The 18,870-nt window shown below is 44.6% G+C and overlaps 1 protein-coding gene across 3 annotated transcripts in view; it reads left to right on the top strand.

Moving 5' to 3' along the window:
- Positions 1–18,870, top strand: part of pde4d (phosphodiesterase 4D, cAMP-specific) — a 112,784-nt gene that overhangs the window by 62,971 nt on the left and 30,943 nt on the right. The window contains exon 1 of one of the 3 annotated variants that reach the window (XM_012828640.3): positions 3,617–4,653. The exons of 1 other annotated variant lie outside the window; for it this stretch is intronic. In XM_012828640.3, the coding sequence (XP_012684094.1) occupies positions 4,568–4,653 (86 nt within the window). In that variant the 5' untranslated portion in view covers positions 3,617–4,567. Of the gene's footprint in view, positions 1–3,616; positions 4,654–12,815; positions 13,144–18,870 lie in introns of those variants that run through there. One more of the 3 variants, XM_031570601.2, reaches the window with a different exon arrangement.

The following is an 18,870-nucleotide window of genomic DNA, read 5'->3' as shown; positions in this document are numbered from 1 at the left end:
CTCAACAATAACTCAGACAGGAAAAAACAGCATTCTGTCACTGTCACAGGTTGTGAAGTAGGGGCCTATAGATAAAAGTAGCTGGACATTACAATAAAACCAAACCACAAGTCAGTTTCTGTCACATGTAAGTGTGTTTTTCTTCTCCTGGTTGCCTGTACCAGTACTATTTTGTTCAGTGTCAGTATACATATAGTAGGTACCTTATAATTGTAATAGTTTACATGGCATTTCTCTCCGTTGAAAAATATTAACAAGCCACTTGATGGTATTTGATATCAAACATATGACCTTCAGGGTTCCATAACTAATATGCAACAGCTGTGCAAAGTAAGCAAACAAGCAAGAAGGTAAGTAAATACATCCATTGATATTGCTTAAAGTCTTGTTTTGTTTAGGAGATTTTTTTCTGCCGAAAATGGTAGTTCCATCAGAAGTATCCTGTTGCCATGTCAATGGGAATGGGAATGATAATGGTATCAACAAAGGAATTAGCGCTGTTAGCCCGTAAGATAGCTAGTTAATCCTGTAGTCCATACTTAGACCGATGATGTTTAAATCTGCTCAACTGAACTGAATTATTAAAAATCAGTATTTTCAATAGTTGGAAATGCATTGTTCAATAGAACAAGGTCTTGCTTAATTAGTTGGTTTATGTAATTACTGCGTATGACAGCCACAGTAGTACAAGGTTGTGTGCAAAATATGACATAGGAACAGAACATAGGCCATTCGATTTCAAATATGCTAGCAAGCAAACGAAGACTACTGCCTTTGCGGTTCATACAGAGTAAACTTGGCAGCTTTTGTCACCTTTGCCCAGCATTAAGCTGATGTCAGCTCTGCTCACTGCATTATATGGCATCTTTGACCTGTAAACAGGCAAAAGAATACCAAACAGTTCTTTTTTAGGTGGGTTAGTGTCCCTGTCAGTGCAGCAGCACACATACACATATAGATAAGCAACTCTACACTGCCTTTGTCTTAGCACATTAAAAATAACGTCTACTAAAACACAATTGCTCAGACACAAATAGACATAGAGATGAGTGAGAGTGATCATGACACAATGCTGGTGCAATGCGGAGGGTCTATTTCTGGATTGGTGTTACAAAGCAAAAGAGGTGTACTGTGTGTGTATGTGTACGTGTGTGTGTGTGTGTCTGTGTGTGAATGGGTGGGTGGATGGAAGCCCAGCGGGACTCAGGGAGAAGTTCGCCCAGAGATGTGTAGCATAGCGCCACGCCACGCCAACAGGGCCTCCCCTCCAGACCGAGAATGGGTCTTCTCAAGGAGACTATGTGCTGTTCATAACAACACCATTAGTGACGCATGTGTAGACATAGTCATTACATTTAAGTCATCGCTTTGGCCAGAGTGCATAATGTTGACTTAACTTAATTAATAATTTTTTGTTGAAGCAATCCTCACGACAAACAGAAACTCACTCTGACAGATGGTGGAGGAGATTGCCGGTGGTTACAGACTGTTGATGCGTTACAGACAGCTATCTCCACCAGCTTTGGGGAACTCTGTTATAAGGGATAGATAGAGATGTGCAATTAACTACATTTTAGTTAATCACACATTCAACAGAATAATGGCTTAATTTAATTTGACTGTGAATTATTAGGAAATGTTTAATCCACACAATAGCATTTCACATTGCTGCACAATTTCTTTGCATTAGCTTGGGGTTGTAGGGATTTCTGTACCACGAGAGGGAAATACAGTGACTATATTGTGAACTGGCAGCAATCGGCCAGCTGGGAAACCTTGTTACATGTGAAATACAATACAGGGCTTGGGAGCTAATCTTGCAGGACTGTCAGTTTTGATTGATGGTGTTATGTTCCATCATTGATCCATATTGAATTAGTTGAAAATTTCACATATATTGGAAATCAGTGAGACCCTTTAGTGAACATGGAGGAAAGACGTTTTTTTCATTCAGGGATTCGGGGGCATTAAATGATGCAACCTTTCAAAAGATCCTTTTTTTGTGGTGGAAATGAGCCAGATCCAGAACGGGCCCGGGCCTGGTCCGTATCTGGAACTGTACTTAAATCCACACAGGATTATTTCTAGGATTTTCCCATCATTTCACAATGACTACTGACAGCTTATCAGGGCAGACATATTGGATATCACCCGACATTGTACCTGTTATATAAGCATACACACACACACACACACACATAGCATAAAGCTATTTTTACTCTTCCTAACCTTCGTGGCTGATAGCCTCACACTATATTTAATCCCCACCACCCAAGTATCTGTTTTTAGCTCTGTTTTCTCTTAAAAATAGACACACTGCCTCTCTAGTGTTGTATCATTCTTCTGCAGACATGTTCAAGTGTGTGGCTAATTGACTTGTGGCAGTGACTTAGCAAAAGCGGGCTTTGGCAGGAGGAGGGAGCATTGACGTCTGTTTAAAGCAGGATATGTGTGTGTGAGCGTCAGGATCGGATCCTGTTTTTCAGACCTCTGCTGCCTGTGGCAGGCTGCCAGGCGATAGCCACCCCGGCTTACGCACCCCAGCACATTATCCACACCTCGCCTCTCGTTTCATCGCAAATGAAAACATCCCCTACTCCGACGCTGATCGTGTGAAGGATGTTGAATTGTAATGCTTTTCCCTGACTGCGTGGATAGTATCGCAGTGTCACTATCGCATTGTTGACTTCTAAAGAGTCCGTTGCAGCAGCTGTGTGAAATATCGGCTTATAGCGGGCCTTTATGCGGGTAGTTAGTTAACATCACAGTGTTTGTTGTCCTGGGAAGAGACTTAAGACAAGAGTCAATCAGTTTATCATCAAAGGGACACATTGCTTCAGTGTTTACTTTTGGCCAATTTACATAATGCAGACGTTTCCAAATTGTAAGCATTGCGATTTCACTGTAGTCCTCATACAAATATTTGTTTGCAAAGAGAACTCTCTCAATTTCTCGGAACAGAGGAGGAAATGTGAGATTCTATTCTTCTTTACTGATATGCAATTGAGCTTGTAAATAATCAGTAATCAGTACAGTACCTACTGTGCAGCTTGTAAATAACTATTCATCTCCAGTGTTAGAAAGTGTTTACAAGGACAACAGTTCAAAGAGAAATTGAGGGGAGTAAGTATGTGTGTGTGTGTGTGTGTGTGTGTGTGTGTGTGTTTCCACTCATGTGCATACCTGTGTGTGTGTGTGTGTTTCCACTCGTGCATGCCTTTGTGTGTGTGTGTGTGGTTGCGTGTGTGTGTTTCCACTCATGCGCATGCCTGCGTGCCTCTGTGTGTGTGTGTGTGTGTGCGTGTGTGTGTGTGAGATGGGTCATGCCCCAAACTCAGCTGGCTGGGCTTTCGCTCCCTGCGGTGAGAGAAGCAGCAGCCACAGTGCTGACACACCGAGCCAGAGAGGACAGAGATCCGTGAGCAGGAGAGCACCGAAGACAAATCCTTCCTTTGGAACCAATTGGAAAAAAAAACGGACCGAAAACAAAACCTCATTCTCTTTCTCCTCCAGATCAGCTGGGTTTCCCTCCGTTCCCCAATCCACCCCCCCACCCCGCCTCCTTCACTCCCTCCCTCCCTCCCTCCCTCCCTCCGGTCTGTCTGTTCGTTCCCATGTCAGGAGCTTTTGTTGCGTGATGAGCTAAGGCGAGTGGTCCACTCTTAAGAGGATCAATTGGTGTTAACGCGGCTTCATACTGGGACAACAGGCCGGGGATACGCTTTACAGGGTCAGGATGTCCAAATGACTGCTCAGGAAAGTCGAGTCAGCGAGGAGAGCCCCGCTCCACTTCTGCGTCCTCCCCCTCCTCCCTTCTTCTCTCCCCACCACCACCACCACCTCCACCACGGCTGGCCAGCCAAGGACTGACGAGATCCCGAGGAAAAAGCATGCCAGGCTGGGGCTCGCGTGAGCACCGCTGCCCCTGCCTCTCCTCGGGTCAAGGGAAAGAGGAGGACTGCCCACAGGAAGAGCACGAGAAAATGCAGGAGGCACGCCGACGTCGTTCGTCATGAGGATGTGCAAGAGCGGCTTACAAATCTTTGCCGGAAGAATTCTTCGGAAAAAGGTTAAAAAAAAAGGAAAAAGCTGCAGCAGCAGCGACACTGGAGACGGCCGGATAGCTGAGGCTGATCCGACTCCTGGCTGGATGCGTGCGTCACGGCGTGAGTGAACGCTCCCCTGGATCTGACAAGGGACTCTTCTCTGTGACAGTGGCCGTGTCGTGCTCCATACGTGTTTGGTCATAGCAGACAGTCCTCTCGCGTGTGTTGACTGCCGCTTCAGTAGCAGTAACTTGTCTCTAAGCAGTCCTCCAGCTGGTTTGTCATGACTTTTTTATGAGGGGGGCTTGGATTGCAGACTCGCTGGATGGAAATAGGGCCCTCTGGCAATGGCGAGTGTGGGGTGCCGCCGCACTGAATGGGCACCTCGCCCCCAGCAACAGTATGCTGTGTTTGATCTGCAGTGTGTTGTTAAGACTTTTCTGGACTCTCCTTTTTGGTGAAGGGGAAAGGATTTAAATGAGGTCTTACTGTGTGAGAATTGGCTAGCAATCGTTTACTCAATGAAGCCCGGCCTTAACCACATGGGGCGTGAGGAGAAGATGATGGATTTGGGTAGTTTCCCCTTAAGGAGGCATTCCTGGATATGGTAAGTTGAGGACTAATACGTTAATCTGGCAGGACCTTGCAAGATGTCTGTGTGTGTGTGTCTGTGTGTCTGTCTGTCTGTGTGTGTGTGTGTGTGTGTGTGTGTGTGTGTGTGTGTGTGTGTGTGTGTGTGTGTCTGTCTGTCTGTCTGTCTGTCTGTCTGTCTGTCTGTGTGTGTGTGTGTGTGTGTGTGTGTGTGTGTGTGTGTGTGTGTGTGTATGTAAACATATGCGTAATGTGTGTACGACTGTGTGTCCCAATTATCTTGCTGCTGTCTGCGAGGTTTGCCTTGCCCATCAAGTCACAGGGAATTTATAGACTAATAACTGATATTTTCTGCCGTTCATTAAATTTTAAATGCCTGAGTTGATTCATGGATGAGGGTGCTAGGCCAATATAAATCTCTGAGGCAAGGCACAATGCATTAAGTCACTCAGAACAGAGGACTGGGCCATTACAGATCCCTCACTCAGCCTCCAGCCAAAGGTAGACCCTAGGACAACCTCTGCTTTGTTTTTAGAACAAATAAATCTGAAGAATCAGATGTCCTTTGGAATTCTGAAGATTGTTGCGGGGAATGGGCTTTTGGAATAAATGTTCTCAAGTAACCTCCACTGGAAATGCAAATTTGGCTGTTATGGTTATGTGAAAATCCCAAAGTTACCTCCTTCTAAAGAACATTTGGAAGATAGTTGCTTTCCCTCATATCGGCATGTCCTCATTTAAAATAACTGCTGTGGGAATATTAAAGTGGTCCAAGTGTGTGAGTGTGTCTAACTTAAGATCTAAATTATAATTTAGGCCTATTAGTCATGCAATTAAATTACAAAGCAATTGCATAATTAATCTAGCATAGCTATTAAAGGCAAGTATTTTCCTGACTGTTGCGTAACATTTCAAACTAATTTGTATTATTAGATACTGCTGCAGCTGAAGTACTTCTGGTGGGTTGGTGTAATCAAGCAGCTGAATAACATGTGCTGCATGTGGTTGTTGGGTGCAACAAGGAATGTGTCAAACAAAAAAAAAAGGTTTAAAAATAACAAAGGGAATACCTTTGGAGCAGGTCTCAAACCTGCCTACTAAAAACTGGGAGCACCGACCCAAATCCAGAATTTAATGGCAAAGGACTGAGAAATTGAGTTGAGGAGATGGACATAAAGTTCACCTCAGAGCTGTGACAATCTTGGAATGGAAATAAGAGCACTCTCCTCTCTGCTAAATTCTTATCATTTTTTCACTGTCGGGACCAGTGGAATGCCGACGGATACATTTAAAAAAAAAGCAGAGAGCAGTAATGTTACAAATCAATCGGTGTTCAGTGTTAGGACTGTGAATAGTGAAATGATATGCCAGAGATTACGTGCCGTATCCTAAGTCCAAGTGCATTTCATAGGGCCTGTCTTGCTAAGTCTTGCTATTCCTGCATGCATAGTCAGCAACCTCCCTCGTTTTGAAAAGAAATCACCTTGGGTAAAATACCTCCATCGAAACTAATGAGCATTGCTTTCTGCATCAAGCTCTCACTCTAGTGTTACTCTCCAAGGCAGATGCTCTGTCACACTTGTTAGAATACAAATTAATGTACTATTTTTACCCCTCTTTACTCTAGTGAGTGAGGCTTTTTGCCTTCAAACATAGCTGCAGATAATAGCCTCCACAGCGCTTCTAGGATGCTGATTTCATTGTAATGCCTGTCACTTATCGCGCTCCCCCACTCACTGAGCCTCCCCCTCACCGGGCGCAGATAGGTGCCCCCTGACAGGTGCTTTACTTCACTGGCGTCTGCCACCGGAGCCCCTCCACTGACGAGGGAGCGGCAGCAATGGAAGCCAGGAAGGAGGGATGAGGGAGCAGGAGCAGGAGGTGGAGGAGGAGGAGGAGAAAAAGTGGTGGGAGCAGCACTATTAATCATAATCAGAGCTCAGTGTCATTGGTGTTTGGGGGGACACCTGTGTATGGGGAGCAGAGGAGGCCCTCTGCTGGGTTTTCTCTCTGAGGCCCCCAGAGCTGCTACCTGCTAGATTACCACAGAGAATTGTGGAGCATTGTGGGTGTCTGGAGCTGACAGATTCTGCAATAGCGGCTTGACGGTCAGCCCCTAGTGAATTGTGTGTGTGTGTGTGTGTGAATCTGTGTACATGTTTGTGTGCATTGAAGGTTGAGTGATTCAGTATCTTCTATCATCCATATGGACTCTTTAAATAGCACTCTTCTCTGAGCAGTGTTGGAACCCCATATCTGTGGCATTGCAGCACCACCTATCACTCTATACAGACAGCAAAATACAATACTTAAAAAAAAAAAAAAATGCTTTTTTAGGCTGAGCACTCACCTTAAAAGGGGCCACAGCCATAGAAGCCTTACATAATAAAGTTGATTTGTGGCCTATTTATTCAGGCCCTTTTAGATGCATGAATGAATGACCCATACCGGTGGAGTACTTGTGAAGGACTCTAGCTCAGCGGGGGATGCTTTTATAATAGTGTTTGGATGCAGCCGTACTAATGGAATTAACAAACACTCTTCAGCCCACTGAGTAAGCCTCGGCCTCGCACAAGTGGGAAAACAGGAGTATCCATGGTGATCCGCTCCGCTCCAAGCTTTTATTAGTTACCAAAGTCTGCAGACACAAAGGTTCTAGGAGTGATATTAGGTCAGCGAGGGGAGGATAGGGGCTCAGAGCACAAAGACGAAATCACACCTCTGCCCTGTCAAGGCACACTCGTGTGACCCAGCACACTCACGGAGGAGGTTATAAAAGCACTAGGTAAAGAGCAATGGCCCCAGTTTCTATAAAGTGTCCCCAGGTGAAGTTTCATGGTGTAATTAATTACTGAGGATTTTAACATAATGCACTTCTTGTGTAAGTGCATATTGTCATCCCTTACTAACCCCAACCATACCCCCAGCCTACGTAGGCCTGCTGACTACATAATAAATGCATTGTTCTTATTAATTAAACAGTAAGTACATAGTGCCTTTTAATATGACTAGGGGCCCAGAAACAAACATTCAGCACTTCTAGTAACAAATTTTGGAGTGTAATTAATTATTAAGTACATCACACATTTTGAAATAACGTAAGGCCAGAAACAGAATATAACAGAATATAAATATGATGTGTTATCACGCTGTATTCAGCCCCTGAATAACTACACTGAAACATGAAACATGTAGGCTAGATGTTGACACTGTGCTGTGGGATCCATGCCTTGATAAGTCTATCTCTCTGTGAGGAGCAGTAGGAGGATCAGAAGGGTATTTTTAGAACCAGTATTCCTGTGACCCCATGCATCATGCCAAGTGTGCCATTTATAGCAAACACCTGAAGATAATGCCATTCAATCTTGGATATCATATGCAAGCAGCCAACCGCCATAGTCCTTGCCTTTGACGTTATAAAGCAACGAAAGCTGGGTCTGGGCTCCCAAAAGAGAGAGAAGTATCTCATCAAGAGCTAATCAGGCCAAACTCTAATTCATTTGCTCCACTCCAAATGACTTCACTGAGCAAGTCAAGCTTGGGGAAAGGAGGAGGGAGAAGTGTGTGTGTGTGTGTGTGGGGTGGGAGGGTTGGAATAGAGTTTTAGAATGCTTCAGAACACTGGGAGCAGACAGCACCAACCCCACCCCCCACAAACACACAAGGGCAGAAATGGAGACACACACACATACCCATGCATACGCACACACACACACAGGCACACAGACACGCGCACAGTCATCCCTGCCAGGCGGTGATGTGTGAAGCTGGAGATTACTCTGTGATTCTGGCCACAGCAGCATCTGCCCGCTGCAGTCTAAAGAGACACCCCCTTCCCTCACCATACACACACGGAAACACACACACACACACATACACACACACACACACTACATCCATCTTTGTCAGACACCTCACCTGCTGCTGACGCACAAGCTCTTCATTACCATCGGGCAGCAAAAAGGAGGAGGGGGGAGATTCAGGGGGGTCTCACACCCCCTGCAGTGCTGCAAATGACTTTGACTCGACACAGTCTTGCTCTCTCACTCTCTCTCTCTCTTTCTCTTTCTATCGCTCTATCTATTTATCTGTGCATCTGTCCATCTATCTATATCTGATGGGATTTGGCTTGGCTCAGCCCGTTAATCTAATTAATATGAGAATGTATTTGATGCGGGTGGCTGTACAGTACATCGTTCCAAGCCTCTGTTCCAAGATGACAGATCGCCACCGGCCTCAGTGAGCCGGTCCAGAAGTGCTGTTATGCAATGGATCTGTCAGCATGTCTCAGCCAGACTTTAGACCGCACATTAGTCGTGGCTCGTTTGATATGTTAGGCAGGAACATTCCCGTGTATTTCCTCTTCACAGCTTTCTTTTCCGCTTTAGAAGGGAGGTAAAGAATAAATGGCAGTTAAAAAAAAATACATATGGCACATCAACAGTGCGGCACAAATCAAAGCAGCAGGAACACTAGCACGTGTTGTAACGACTCGAGGTACATCAGCGATGTTAAAATGGATTAAAGGATTTTAATCCTGTCATGTCAGATACAGACAAGTGAGTGACTCCTCGTCGGCTTGTCCTCCTTGATATCCTCCTACGCTTTGGCTGGTTGTGTATTTTTTGTAGTTGAACGAGCACGTACGTCTATCCTTTATGGACTTCTGCATAGAGAAAAGGTGTTCTCACTGAACTGTCTCTCAGGAATGGAGCTACTAAAATGCCTTCTGCTTAAGGCTCACCAGAGGATGTTAACTGAATGCGCTGTCTTCCCCATACATACTCTCTCTCCTTTTCACCTTTTGATTTAGTCATGCACCATGTGAAAAACTTTATACCTACACAGACTGTATAAGGACACACTTACATGCTCACTCGCACACACACTAATCTTCCTTCCTGTGATACATTAAAGTTTAACCGTACCCTAAAATGGGGTTTTTGTTGATATGGCTCATCTGCAAGTTACTGACGATAAGCAATTAATTAAAACTGGGCATGAAGCGCCTATAGAAAGGCAGCCTGCTTCCCACAGGAAATGAACCCGGGTCAAATGCTTGGAAGGTATTATTGAATACACTTGAATAACAGGGGGTACAGACTAATAATGATCTATTGACACCGATCCATAGAAATTGTGCTAATCCCATCACCATGGAATTCCGTACCAATAGTCACTTTGTTTTATTATACTTTGTATAGGCTATCTTAATGTGTGTACAGAAAAGGAAATCAAGAATACAATCTGAATGAGTGATGAAATGAAAGTCACATTAAACTTTTGTAAAACATGGAAAATATATACTGCTTTTTTGCTAAGCTGTTCCATTGCCATGTTAATGTTACTATTCTAAGTTACCGGCACCTTAGTGTCCAAAGTCTCCTTGTTGTTTTGACGTCTGATAGTGCCTACTATCAGTGAACTCAATAGATTTTTCTATATAGTTTGTGAGCGAGTGAGTGGACAACAGCAAACACCAAAACCAGCCCCTGTCTTCCCCATGGGTCATCAGGGATACAGCTGGTGTAAACTATTCATTACTGCAAGCTCCAAATCCAATGACAGTTACAGAAAGTAATTTAACAGCGCTGGAGATCAACCTCTGCCAGGAGAAACCCCCAAAGGAAAAGAGTGGATGTAATATTCAAGATGTCTACCTTGAGAGATTTGAAAAAGTCAAGCACTCAGCCATCCTGGTGTCCCTCATGTAGTGCTCAGTGAGGACAAATCTGGTGTGAAAAAGGGTTTGAGTGATTGGTACTGTAGTGTTTTTTTTTGTCTAGCGCTTTAAAGAATGCTTGCCAGGAAAGAACAGAACAAAATGGATGGATCAAATGAAAGCGAAAAATAGCATCACAACGGTGAGGAAAGTGAGGCTTGTGTTGCAGTGATATTTATAACATCTTTGTTTTTGTCCCTCTTACCCATCTTGGCTCTTCAGGGACTGTAGTTTTACATTTATTGCCAGAGATGTAGGGTTTCTAAGGATGTCATACATTTGTTAATAATCTTAAACCCTAAAACAATCATGGAAAAGTGGTTAGCCCGATATATGAATCCCATGCGGTATATATCCAAGCCTCTTGCATGTGAGCTCTATCCGCATAAAATACACCACTGAATGTCAGCTCTAGCTACAGTATGAGGCCGAGTGAATTTCTTTGGTAAACACACACTCACGTTGAAGGGTTGTTGTGTGTTGTTTTTTCTTTTTCTTTCTCTCTTTCTCTCTCTTTGGCCCTGACTGAGTCACGACTTCCTCGTCCTTGCGTCACTGTTATTCCTAAACAATGCGGCGCCGCTGTCTTGCCATTGAAGCCTTCCTGTCAGAACAAAGGGGTCGCTCTCCACGATTGGGGTCACTGGAGAGATGGCAAATAAACACATTAAATCAGACAGTCGACCTAATTATGCCACAAAACCCCATTCCAGTGGGACCCACAAGTCTTTCAGGCTTGCCAAGAGCGTATAAAATCTCCTGGTATTTTGCTGTGTTGTATGCGCTGCGTGTATGACATTATGCTGTGACATGACAGGAATAAAGGTTGTGGTGAAGTGTGATGTTCATGGCTAATGTTATTTTCTTCTCCCTCTTTCTCTAGGTAAGTTCCACCATTGGGTCTTTGACAGTTTGAACTGATGATGAAACTGACGTTATTGGGTAAGGTGAAGTGTGTTGGGTTGGGTTGCTCAGAGGAGAGCAGTGCCTACCCTTTCTAGCCTGTCTCTCCATTTTGCTATGAAAGCTCAGAAGGAAGAGTAAGTGGCTATTTTCACTCCCAATGCAGTGGATGCAATATTATCCAGTTGTATATGTAGAGGAATTAGGAATGTTTTCAGTATAATAATATGATGGTGGTGATTATTTTGAATCCTGCAAGAGATAGAGAGAGGGGGTGGTGGATACAGAGAGAGAGAGAGGTGGATACAGAGAGAGAGAGAGAGAGAGAGAGAGAGAGAGAGAAAGACCTTTACTCGCAGCCTCCATGGAAACCATTTGCTAACATGGAAACGTTCTAGTCATGGAAACCAACATACTCAGAGCAAAGCATATGACAAAATGCACTGTTTACCCTGGCAACATATTACTCCTACCCAATCATACACTTCAGCTTGTCTTGGATTGACCAATGTAAAGGCACAAATATTTTCTGGCAGCATCAGGCAGTCTCAACGTATTGAAAATGAGTATCTGCCACTTTAATGAGGCGCAGAGATGCCCAAAACAATGCAGTATTATCTGATGCTACCCAGACAAATGGACCTTACGGCCTGCGCCTGGTCCTGTCATTCAAGGTTGCGTAATACATTCTTGTCACTAAATTTGTAGTGCATGTGTTGCAATTTGTGAAAGGCAAAGTGATGCCTCCGTGTGAATGTAACCTCCTGATTGTTATATATTCTGAGCACTCTGGGTCGCAGGTTTTTAATCAGTGCTTGCCAGCGGAGCGGTTTGATTCCTCTGACTTCATTATAATGACAGTGTTTTTGCTTTTGAAAAAATCAACTTTTGTTATTTAGTGCTCAAGTAGGTTGTGCTGATTACAAATGCAAGTCAGCAAACCGCATCGCTTTGAACCTCCGGAGTGTATTTGAGAACGAAGAGGCCCATTTTCCTGCTCATGTATGCAAATGATGGGTATTAAAAGTAAATGCATCCCAAATGCCCTCTGCATTTAGATCTAGCGGTGTTCCGGCATTTTCATCACAGCTTTTCTTCTGGCATCGACTGTTCTGGAAAAGGAATTCTCTTTGGAAGTCTGCTCAAGAGGTTCCACAAAACACTATAACTTGTGGGGGTTGTGACATAGTTCATATTTTATTGCATGGTGGATTCTGTGACCAGCTGTTCATCCTCTGAACAATACTTTATATATTATAGAGTAATGAATGTAGAGCAATCATCACACAACCCTACAAGACGCCAAGGAGAAAATGCGTATTATATGTTCAGAGACTCTATAAGGAATAATAAATAATAATACAATTGTATTTCAAGATGTCTTGTATGTAAAAAGGCCCTATAAGAATGCCCAGTTCAAGGAAAGGTGACAGTGTATTTTAAACAGGATCAGACCAGTCTGAGACTCTCTCTGAGGGTCATCTGAGGAGTACTCTCACCGTCTGGGGGGGCATCCCGATGTGACAGCCAGGTGCTGGGGGTGGGGTGTGGGGTGTGGTCTGACTCACTCTAGGTCACTCCAGGGCGTCACTAAGCCCGCCACAGACTTAGCCTCCGCCTCAGACGTGGCGTGGAGCGCGTCATAAGCACATCAGCCTCCCCAACAAATGTCCCTCAGCTAAAGGGCCAATGAGGGAGAGGCGGCATTCAGCCCTGCTCCCTTGGGGCCGCCGAACAAACACACGGCACACGGCATTGCCACGAATCACCGCAACGGCCTCAGGATAGAGAGGGAGAGAGGGTGAACATGAGGAGGAGGAACGCGTCCATCCACTTTATCCCCCTAAAGAAGGAGAAGACACGGCCCACCAGGGCGAGGAGGTACGCTTCCCCAACATTTGATTTGCTAAGGGAGAGATGCCTGATGCTAAAATGCTCTGATCGGAAAGTATAGCCTTAAGGTCTGGCTGCTGTACCACCAGGTGCCTTCTGATTCTTCTTTTTTGTTTTCAAGAGTTTACACAGATAATTCTAAGGTGCTCTGTATAGAGATACGCCCAGGTATTGGATGTGGCTGCAGCAACATTTAGACAAAATGATGGATGTTTTAGTGTTTTACGCACGTCGATAAATATGTCTCCTACATTGCCGTTGTGGAACAAACAGAGTGATGTAGTAAGTTTAGACTCCTTATCCTCTTAAAGGGTTTACGGCTCCACCCAGCCTGGCATAGTAGTCACATGGCCGCCCAGATCTGCACCATGATCCAGCAGAGACAGAGAGATTGACAGCCACTGGTACAGTCTCGCACACTAGCAGAGCCAAGTAGCACTCCCTAGTGGCGGTAGAAGGTTCTGCTGTGCATAAACACCCAGGTGAGCTCAACCGTGGTCACCTCATCCCCATTGTCACAGCTGTTTGCGACTGCAGATTAGACAAGCAGAGGCTGATGTGTGTAACAGAGCCAAAATGATAAGCTCATCAGATGATTAATACTGACCACAATTAACAGCTTGTTTGACTAGGCTCTGGTTAGCTTCTCTGTGCAATCCCACCATGCTCAAGGCAAGCAGTGGGAGAAACGCCAGGGTTTGAAAATGCAATGAAATACAGTCCCATTGTGAGGACCACACGCATGCACTGCAGCCCCGGCTTCCTCTTTTTTTGTGACTCCCACTGCACCTGGTCCCCTTCTGTAGGACAGAAACCTCTGATAATAATTGGATTTAAGCCTGACCCTGCCAGTCTGCATGGCAACAGTGAGGAGACAATTCTGAGGGAACAATGAGATGCGCTCTGAAGCCCTTTTCAGCAGTCTGACTCTCTCCCTCTCTCCCTCTCTTTCTGTCCTCTCTCTCCCTCTCTCTCTCAGTGCTATGCAGTATGTTACAGCCTCATGTAAATCATTGCATTATTTTGTGTATTAAGCTTTTTGAACTGTGATGATTAGCTACCATGTGCATGAAATGGAGACGTTCTTATGCAAATCCTCCATGAAGTGGGCAGCCAGTGGTAAATTAAAGTTGGGAAATTGCCTTTTAGCCCCAATGTTAACCAGATCAAGCAAACACACACACACACACACACACACACTAAAGCATGTGCGCCCACCCAGTGCAGTATTTTCTGCGTGTTGCGTCCATGTTTCTCTGCTGTCTCCTTGTGGACACAAATGAAAGTGACCGAAGCGAAATCGTATCCAAGTAAAACAGGTGGACTCTATCAATGCCCTCCTCAGCCCTCCCACCACAAAACCCCCACCCCACAAAAAAAGAGTAACACTACACCAACTCAATAAAAATGGAATGAAAAGAAGCTCAACCACCAATCACCACCAAGGTTTTATTTGTCCAAGGAAATCTCTCTCTCTCTCTCTCTCTCTCTCTCTCTCTCTCTCTCTCTCTTTCTCGGTGGAGATACAGTAACTGGCTGCCTTCACTCCTTCATCCTGGCCTGCATAATGAGAAAATCTAGGAGCTGGGTTCTGTTATCCCCGTCTCTGTGTAACCCACATCTGTTTCCGCAGCTGATCCTTAGGTGTCGGGCTATGGGTTTCTGTTTGCCTTCACGACGCCCCATTTGTCAGGTGTTACAGTCATCAGATGTTATTTCAAACTCACGTGGCTCCCTCTCATGCTCACCACAAGGGCCATATTGTTCAGTCTTTCACGTCGAGGTGTTCCAAACAGGTTTTTATCAGCTTGGTCATACATCATTATTGTGTGTGTGTGTACTGCTGCCAGTGTAGCACGGTGCACAAGCGCAGAAAGACAAGGGGGGGTGAGTAGAGACTGAAAATGGCTGCCTAGCTTTTCTTGTTTATTAGTTTTATTCCTCAAGTGCGTCATGCTCGCTTGTGTCATTAGGTTCTGCTAATGAGGACATAAAAGCCTTCTTGAGCAGCTACGTGATTGAGGTAAATCAACCGTAATTCACAGAGACCGGCGTAAGCGCACCTCCTCCCGCCCTCTCTCCCCTCACCGTCCCGCACAGGACCGCCAGCTCCAATTATCCCACCTCTCAGGGCTGTGTGCCTAAAGTGATCTATAACGTCCAGCTGAGCCTGCTTTCTCCCTGTTTCTCTCTCTCTCTCTCTCCGTCTTTTTCTCTGTCTCCCTCTCTCCTGTTTTCTCTCTTGCTTTGTTCCCCATCTCACTCTCTCTACATCTCTCTTTCTCTCTACTCATCTCATTCTCTCTCTTTCTCTCTCTCTCTCTCTCTCTCTCTCTCTCTCTTTTCCTCCACCCTCCCTGTTCATTCATTGATGCTTACTTTCTGCTCACCAGTCACTGTGAGCAAGTCCTTCCTCAGTCTTTTCTCTGTTCTCTAGAAGCTGGAAGACAGTCAGCTTGGTGGTGTTTGCTGTGGATGTTTGACGTTTTGACGTGGCCGTTTGCATAGCTGCTTCCTATCAGTGTAAAATGAGCCTACCCGTGAACTCTGACCTCTTCTCTTTGGAGAGAATCGCACGCTACCGACATGCCTGTAGCAATGGGTCTCCGTTTGCCATCAACAAGCCCATCGACATCAAACCTCGGAAGAGATGGTAAAGTCCACTGTAGTCTTTGGGAGTGTTCTGGGGTCGTGAAGCCATCCACTTTGCCTCTGTGTGTGAGACTTTTTGTAGCTTCCTTTAAAGTTGTTAGAGGCATTTAGAAATAAGAGATTGTATTGTCAATTGTGTGTCCATTTTGGTAGTGTCATGTATGGTGTAGCAACTTTCCTTAAAAACCTGGATCTTAAGTCGTGATGGATGTGAGCTGAGATTAGATTTTGATGGTTTCTGTGTGTAACTGCATTGCATGTCATGAATTTAGACAGGGGACTGCAACACCCAGCCCATGAGAGAATTCAATTATACTGTAGGTAGGCAAAACTGGCAGCTAATCCTAGCGTGTGTGTGTGTGTGTGTGTGTGTGTGTGTGTGTGTGTGTGTGTGTGTGTGTCTGTGTGTGTGTGTGTGTGTATGTGTGTGTGTTCAAGAGGTTAGGTAAGACTGGGTCCTCTTCTTGTTGAATTCCTGCTTATCTGTAAGTAACCTTTTGTATAAGGAAACACAGCTGTAGAGTGCTTGCTAAAGGACCTGCCCTGAAATCCTGGAAATGTTACAGGATAAATATGTGGCATTCCTGTGATAGCATTGTACACGTCCAACAGGGAGTGAGAAAGAGAGGTTAAAAAAAAGAGAGAAAGAGGAAAGAAGAGAGGGGTGAGGGAAAGTGAAAGAGTGAGGCTTCAGTTGTGTGTGTGTGTGTGTGTGTGTGTGTGTGTGTGTGTGTGTGTGTGTGTGTCTGTGTGTGTGTGTGTGTGTGTGTCTGTGTCTGTGTCTGTGTCTGTGTCTGTGTGTGTGTGTGTGTGTGTGTGTGTGTGTGTGTGTGTGTGTGTGTGTTGTTTGCACGGTCCAGTGAAGCACAGGTGTGGGTCAATAACTACGGCACACAACTGTACGAGTGGCAAATGAGAGGTCCGCAAGGGTCAGATTTCTGCACGGCAACGTCGCTACCACTACCACTACCACCACCACCACCAATCAACTCTCAACAGAACACGGTGCTTATTTGTCTCTTATTATGTTTATGGAGCAGACAAATAACACAGTGTAATGAACTCCCTGCGCTTTGCACCGGTGTCCGTTGCCAACCTGTTGTTTATTCCCATTTGGGCTCCTGTCGGCAGGTGTCGAGTTCTGTTCCATTCTGTTCAGCTTCTCCTATGGCTCAGTCTCAGCATGTGAGGCGTGCGCTCGTACACTGAGTGAGGCATCTGCATGCTACATATTTCCTTTGCTCTGCCCAACATGTGTATGTTACATGTTTTAGCACAATGGATAAAAATGATGTCATCCTTTGTCATACATGCCTTATAGCATACACTTTTAATTGCTTAGATAGAGACAAGTGTGAATAGACTAATTCTCTCTTTCTGGTGTAGTGTAGAAGCAGTACTCCTGGTGGTGCTTTTCAGGGTCATGATATGATACAATGTGCTTTAGATCAGCATATTAAAGACCATGATCATGCTGTTATTTTGACGAGGCGTGGTAGAGTGAAAAGAGACTGTGCCCATATATATCTTCACCAGGGCAATGTAACAATCACCAGCTAAACAACACACTAAAGCTATATGAACGTCCTGCAGCAAAAAGCTTGTGAAAAGGAAAAGTATTGGGAAGCAGGGAGTCGCGTTTTCTACCCTTGCTTTGGTCAAATGACTCAAATGGATGTCTGTGACCCCTGCCTCTCTAACCGTCCGTCTCTAGCTCCAGTGAGCGCTGACTGCGTGGGAGGTCAGGACTGAGCCCTGGCCATTAGAGTCATCCTGAGAGGATACCTGTGTTCTTCGGTAGACCATGCTCAATAATCATAAATTTCACCTCAGCTGATCCTCCGATCAATGTACAGTGTCCACAAGCGGCGGTGTGTGGGCGTGTGGAAGGGAAGAAGTCCCCGCTGCACAGCTCACAGATACTGAGGCTTAATGTATGGAGCTGAGGGCTGTCAATTGAAAGTGTTGGCCATCTGTGTGTTTTGCGCTTTTATGACTGGCTTTATTTTAACCCTTTAGTTTAGAGCAAAATCGAGGTAGTTATAGACACACTAGCTGGCAACTTGCAAAGCTGCAGATTGAGTGTATGTTCAATTTGTGGAGGTTAAGGCAGTGAAATATATTATTATTATACTTGTATGGGCACTCAGGGAATAATGTCATCTGAAATTCATCAAACCTGCTGGGAGGTATACTTGAGTCATATTTGTGGTCATGTGCTATGCACTTTCATTTGTGATTTCCACCTCTTCCCTTCTCTTTTAGTATTCCAGTATTTTCCTTCCATAACACGCTCAGGTTTTCGCTCAATAAATATCATTCATTAAATCATCAAACACGTGTATGAACACATTTGAGAGGTTTTGTTTGATTAACAGTGCTGTTGATATTTGTCTATCCAAATTCAATAGATTTAAATTTAGATTTATCATTAGGCATAGCAAAGCTGTTGGTAAATAGTTTCTGCTTGAACTCAATCCACATCCTATTGTGTCCTTTTCAGTTGCAGTGTCACTTCAAACTGGGCTTTGAAATGACTTCACTTTGTCTTTGTCATCACCCAAACCACTCCCCTGAGCTTGTTGATTGGCCTGTTAGAAATGCAATCTTTTCTCAATGGCGAGTTTCCAGACTGTATCCTCAGAGAAAACTGAGCTGTGATGATTATAGTCTGTCAGTGCCGGACCACATGAAAGACTTCTTGATTATCTGTGTTCTTAGCAATTGTGTGTGTGTTAGTGTGGGTGTAGGTTTTATATGTGTGATGTGGAGCAGAATACCATAAGTACCAGAAATAAGGAATAATCATCTACATTTTATGTATACATTCAGCACCTGATGATTCCAGTCATAATTTACTAGAGAAGTAATTTCAAGTGAAGTGTTTATTGAACCAAATGGCTGTATTGTTTCATTTCTATCAGTAGTATTCACGGAAAGGAACTGCGCCTTTGACAGTGGCTGTTGTCTGTATCAGTGTGTGGGCTCCAAAAAAGTTACATAGACAAAAATCAAGGCTGGAGCTCGCTCTCAAAAAAGTGAGGCAAATACACTTTGTGAACA

The sequence above is a fragment of the Clupea harengus genome, chromosome 7 (assembly GCF_900700415.2).
Source record: "Clupea harengus chromosome 7, Ch_v2.0.2, whole genome shotgun sequence".
Classification (NCBI taxonomy): domain Eukaryota; kingdom Metazoa; phylum Chordata; class Actinopteri; order Clupeiformes; family Clupeidae; genus Clupea; species Clupea harengus.
Note: the sequence above shows the minus strand (reverse complement) of the source record. Positions and strands in the feature narration are given on the sequence as shown.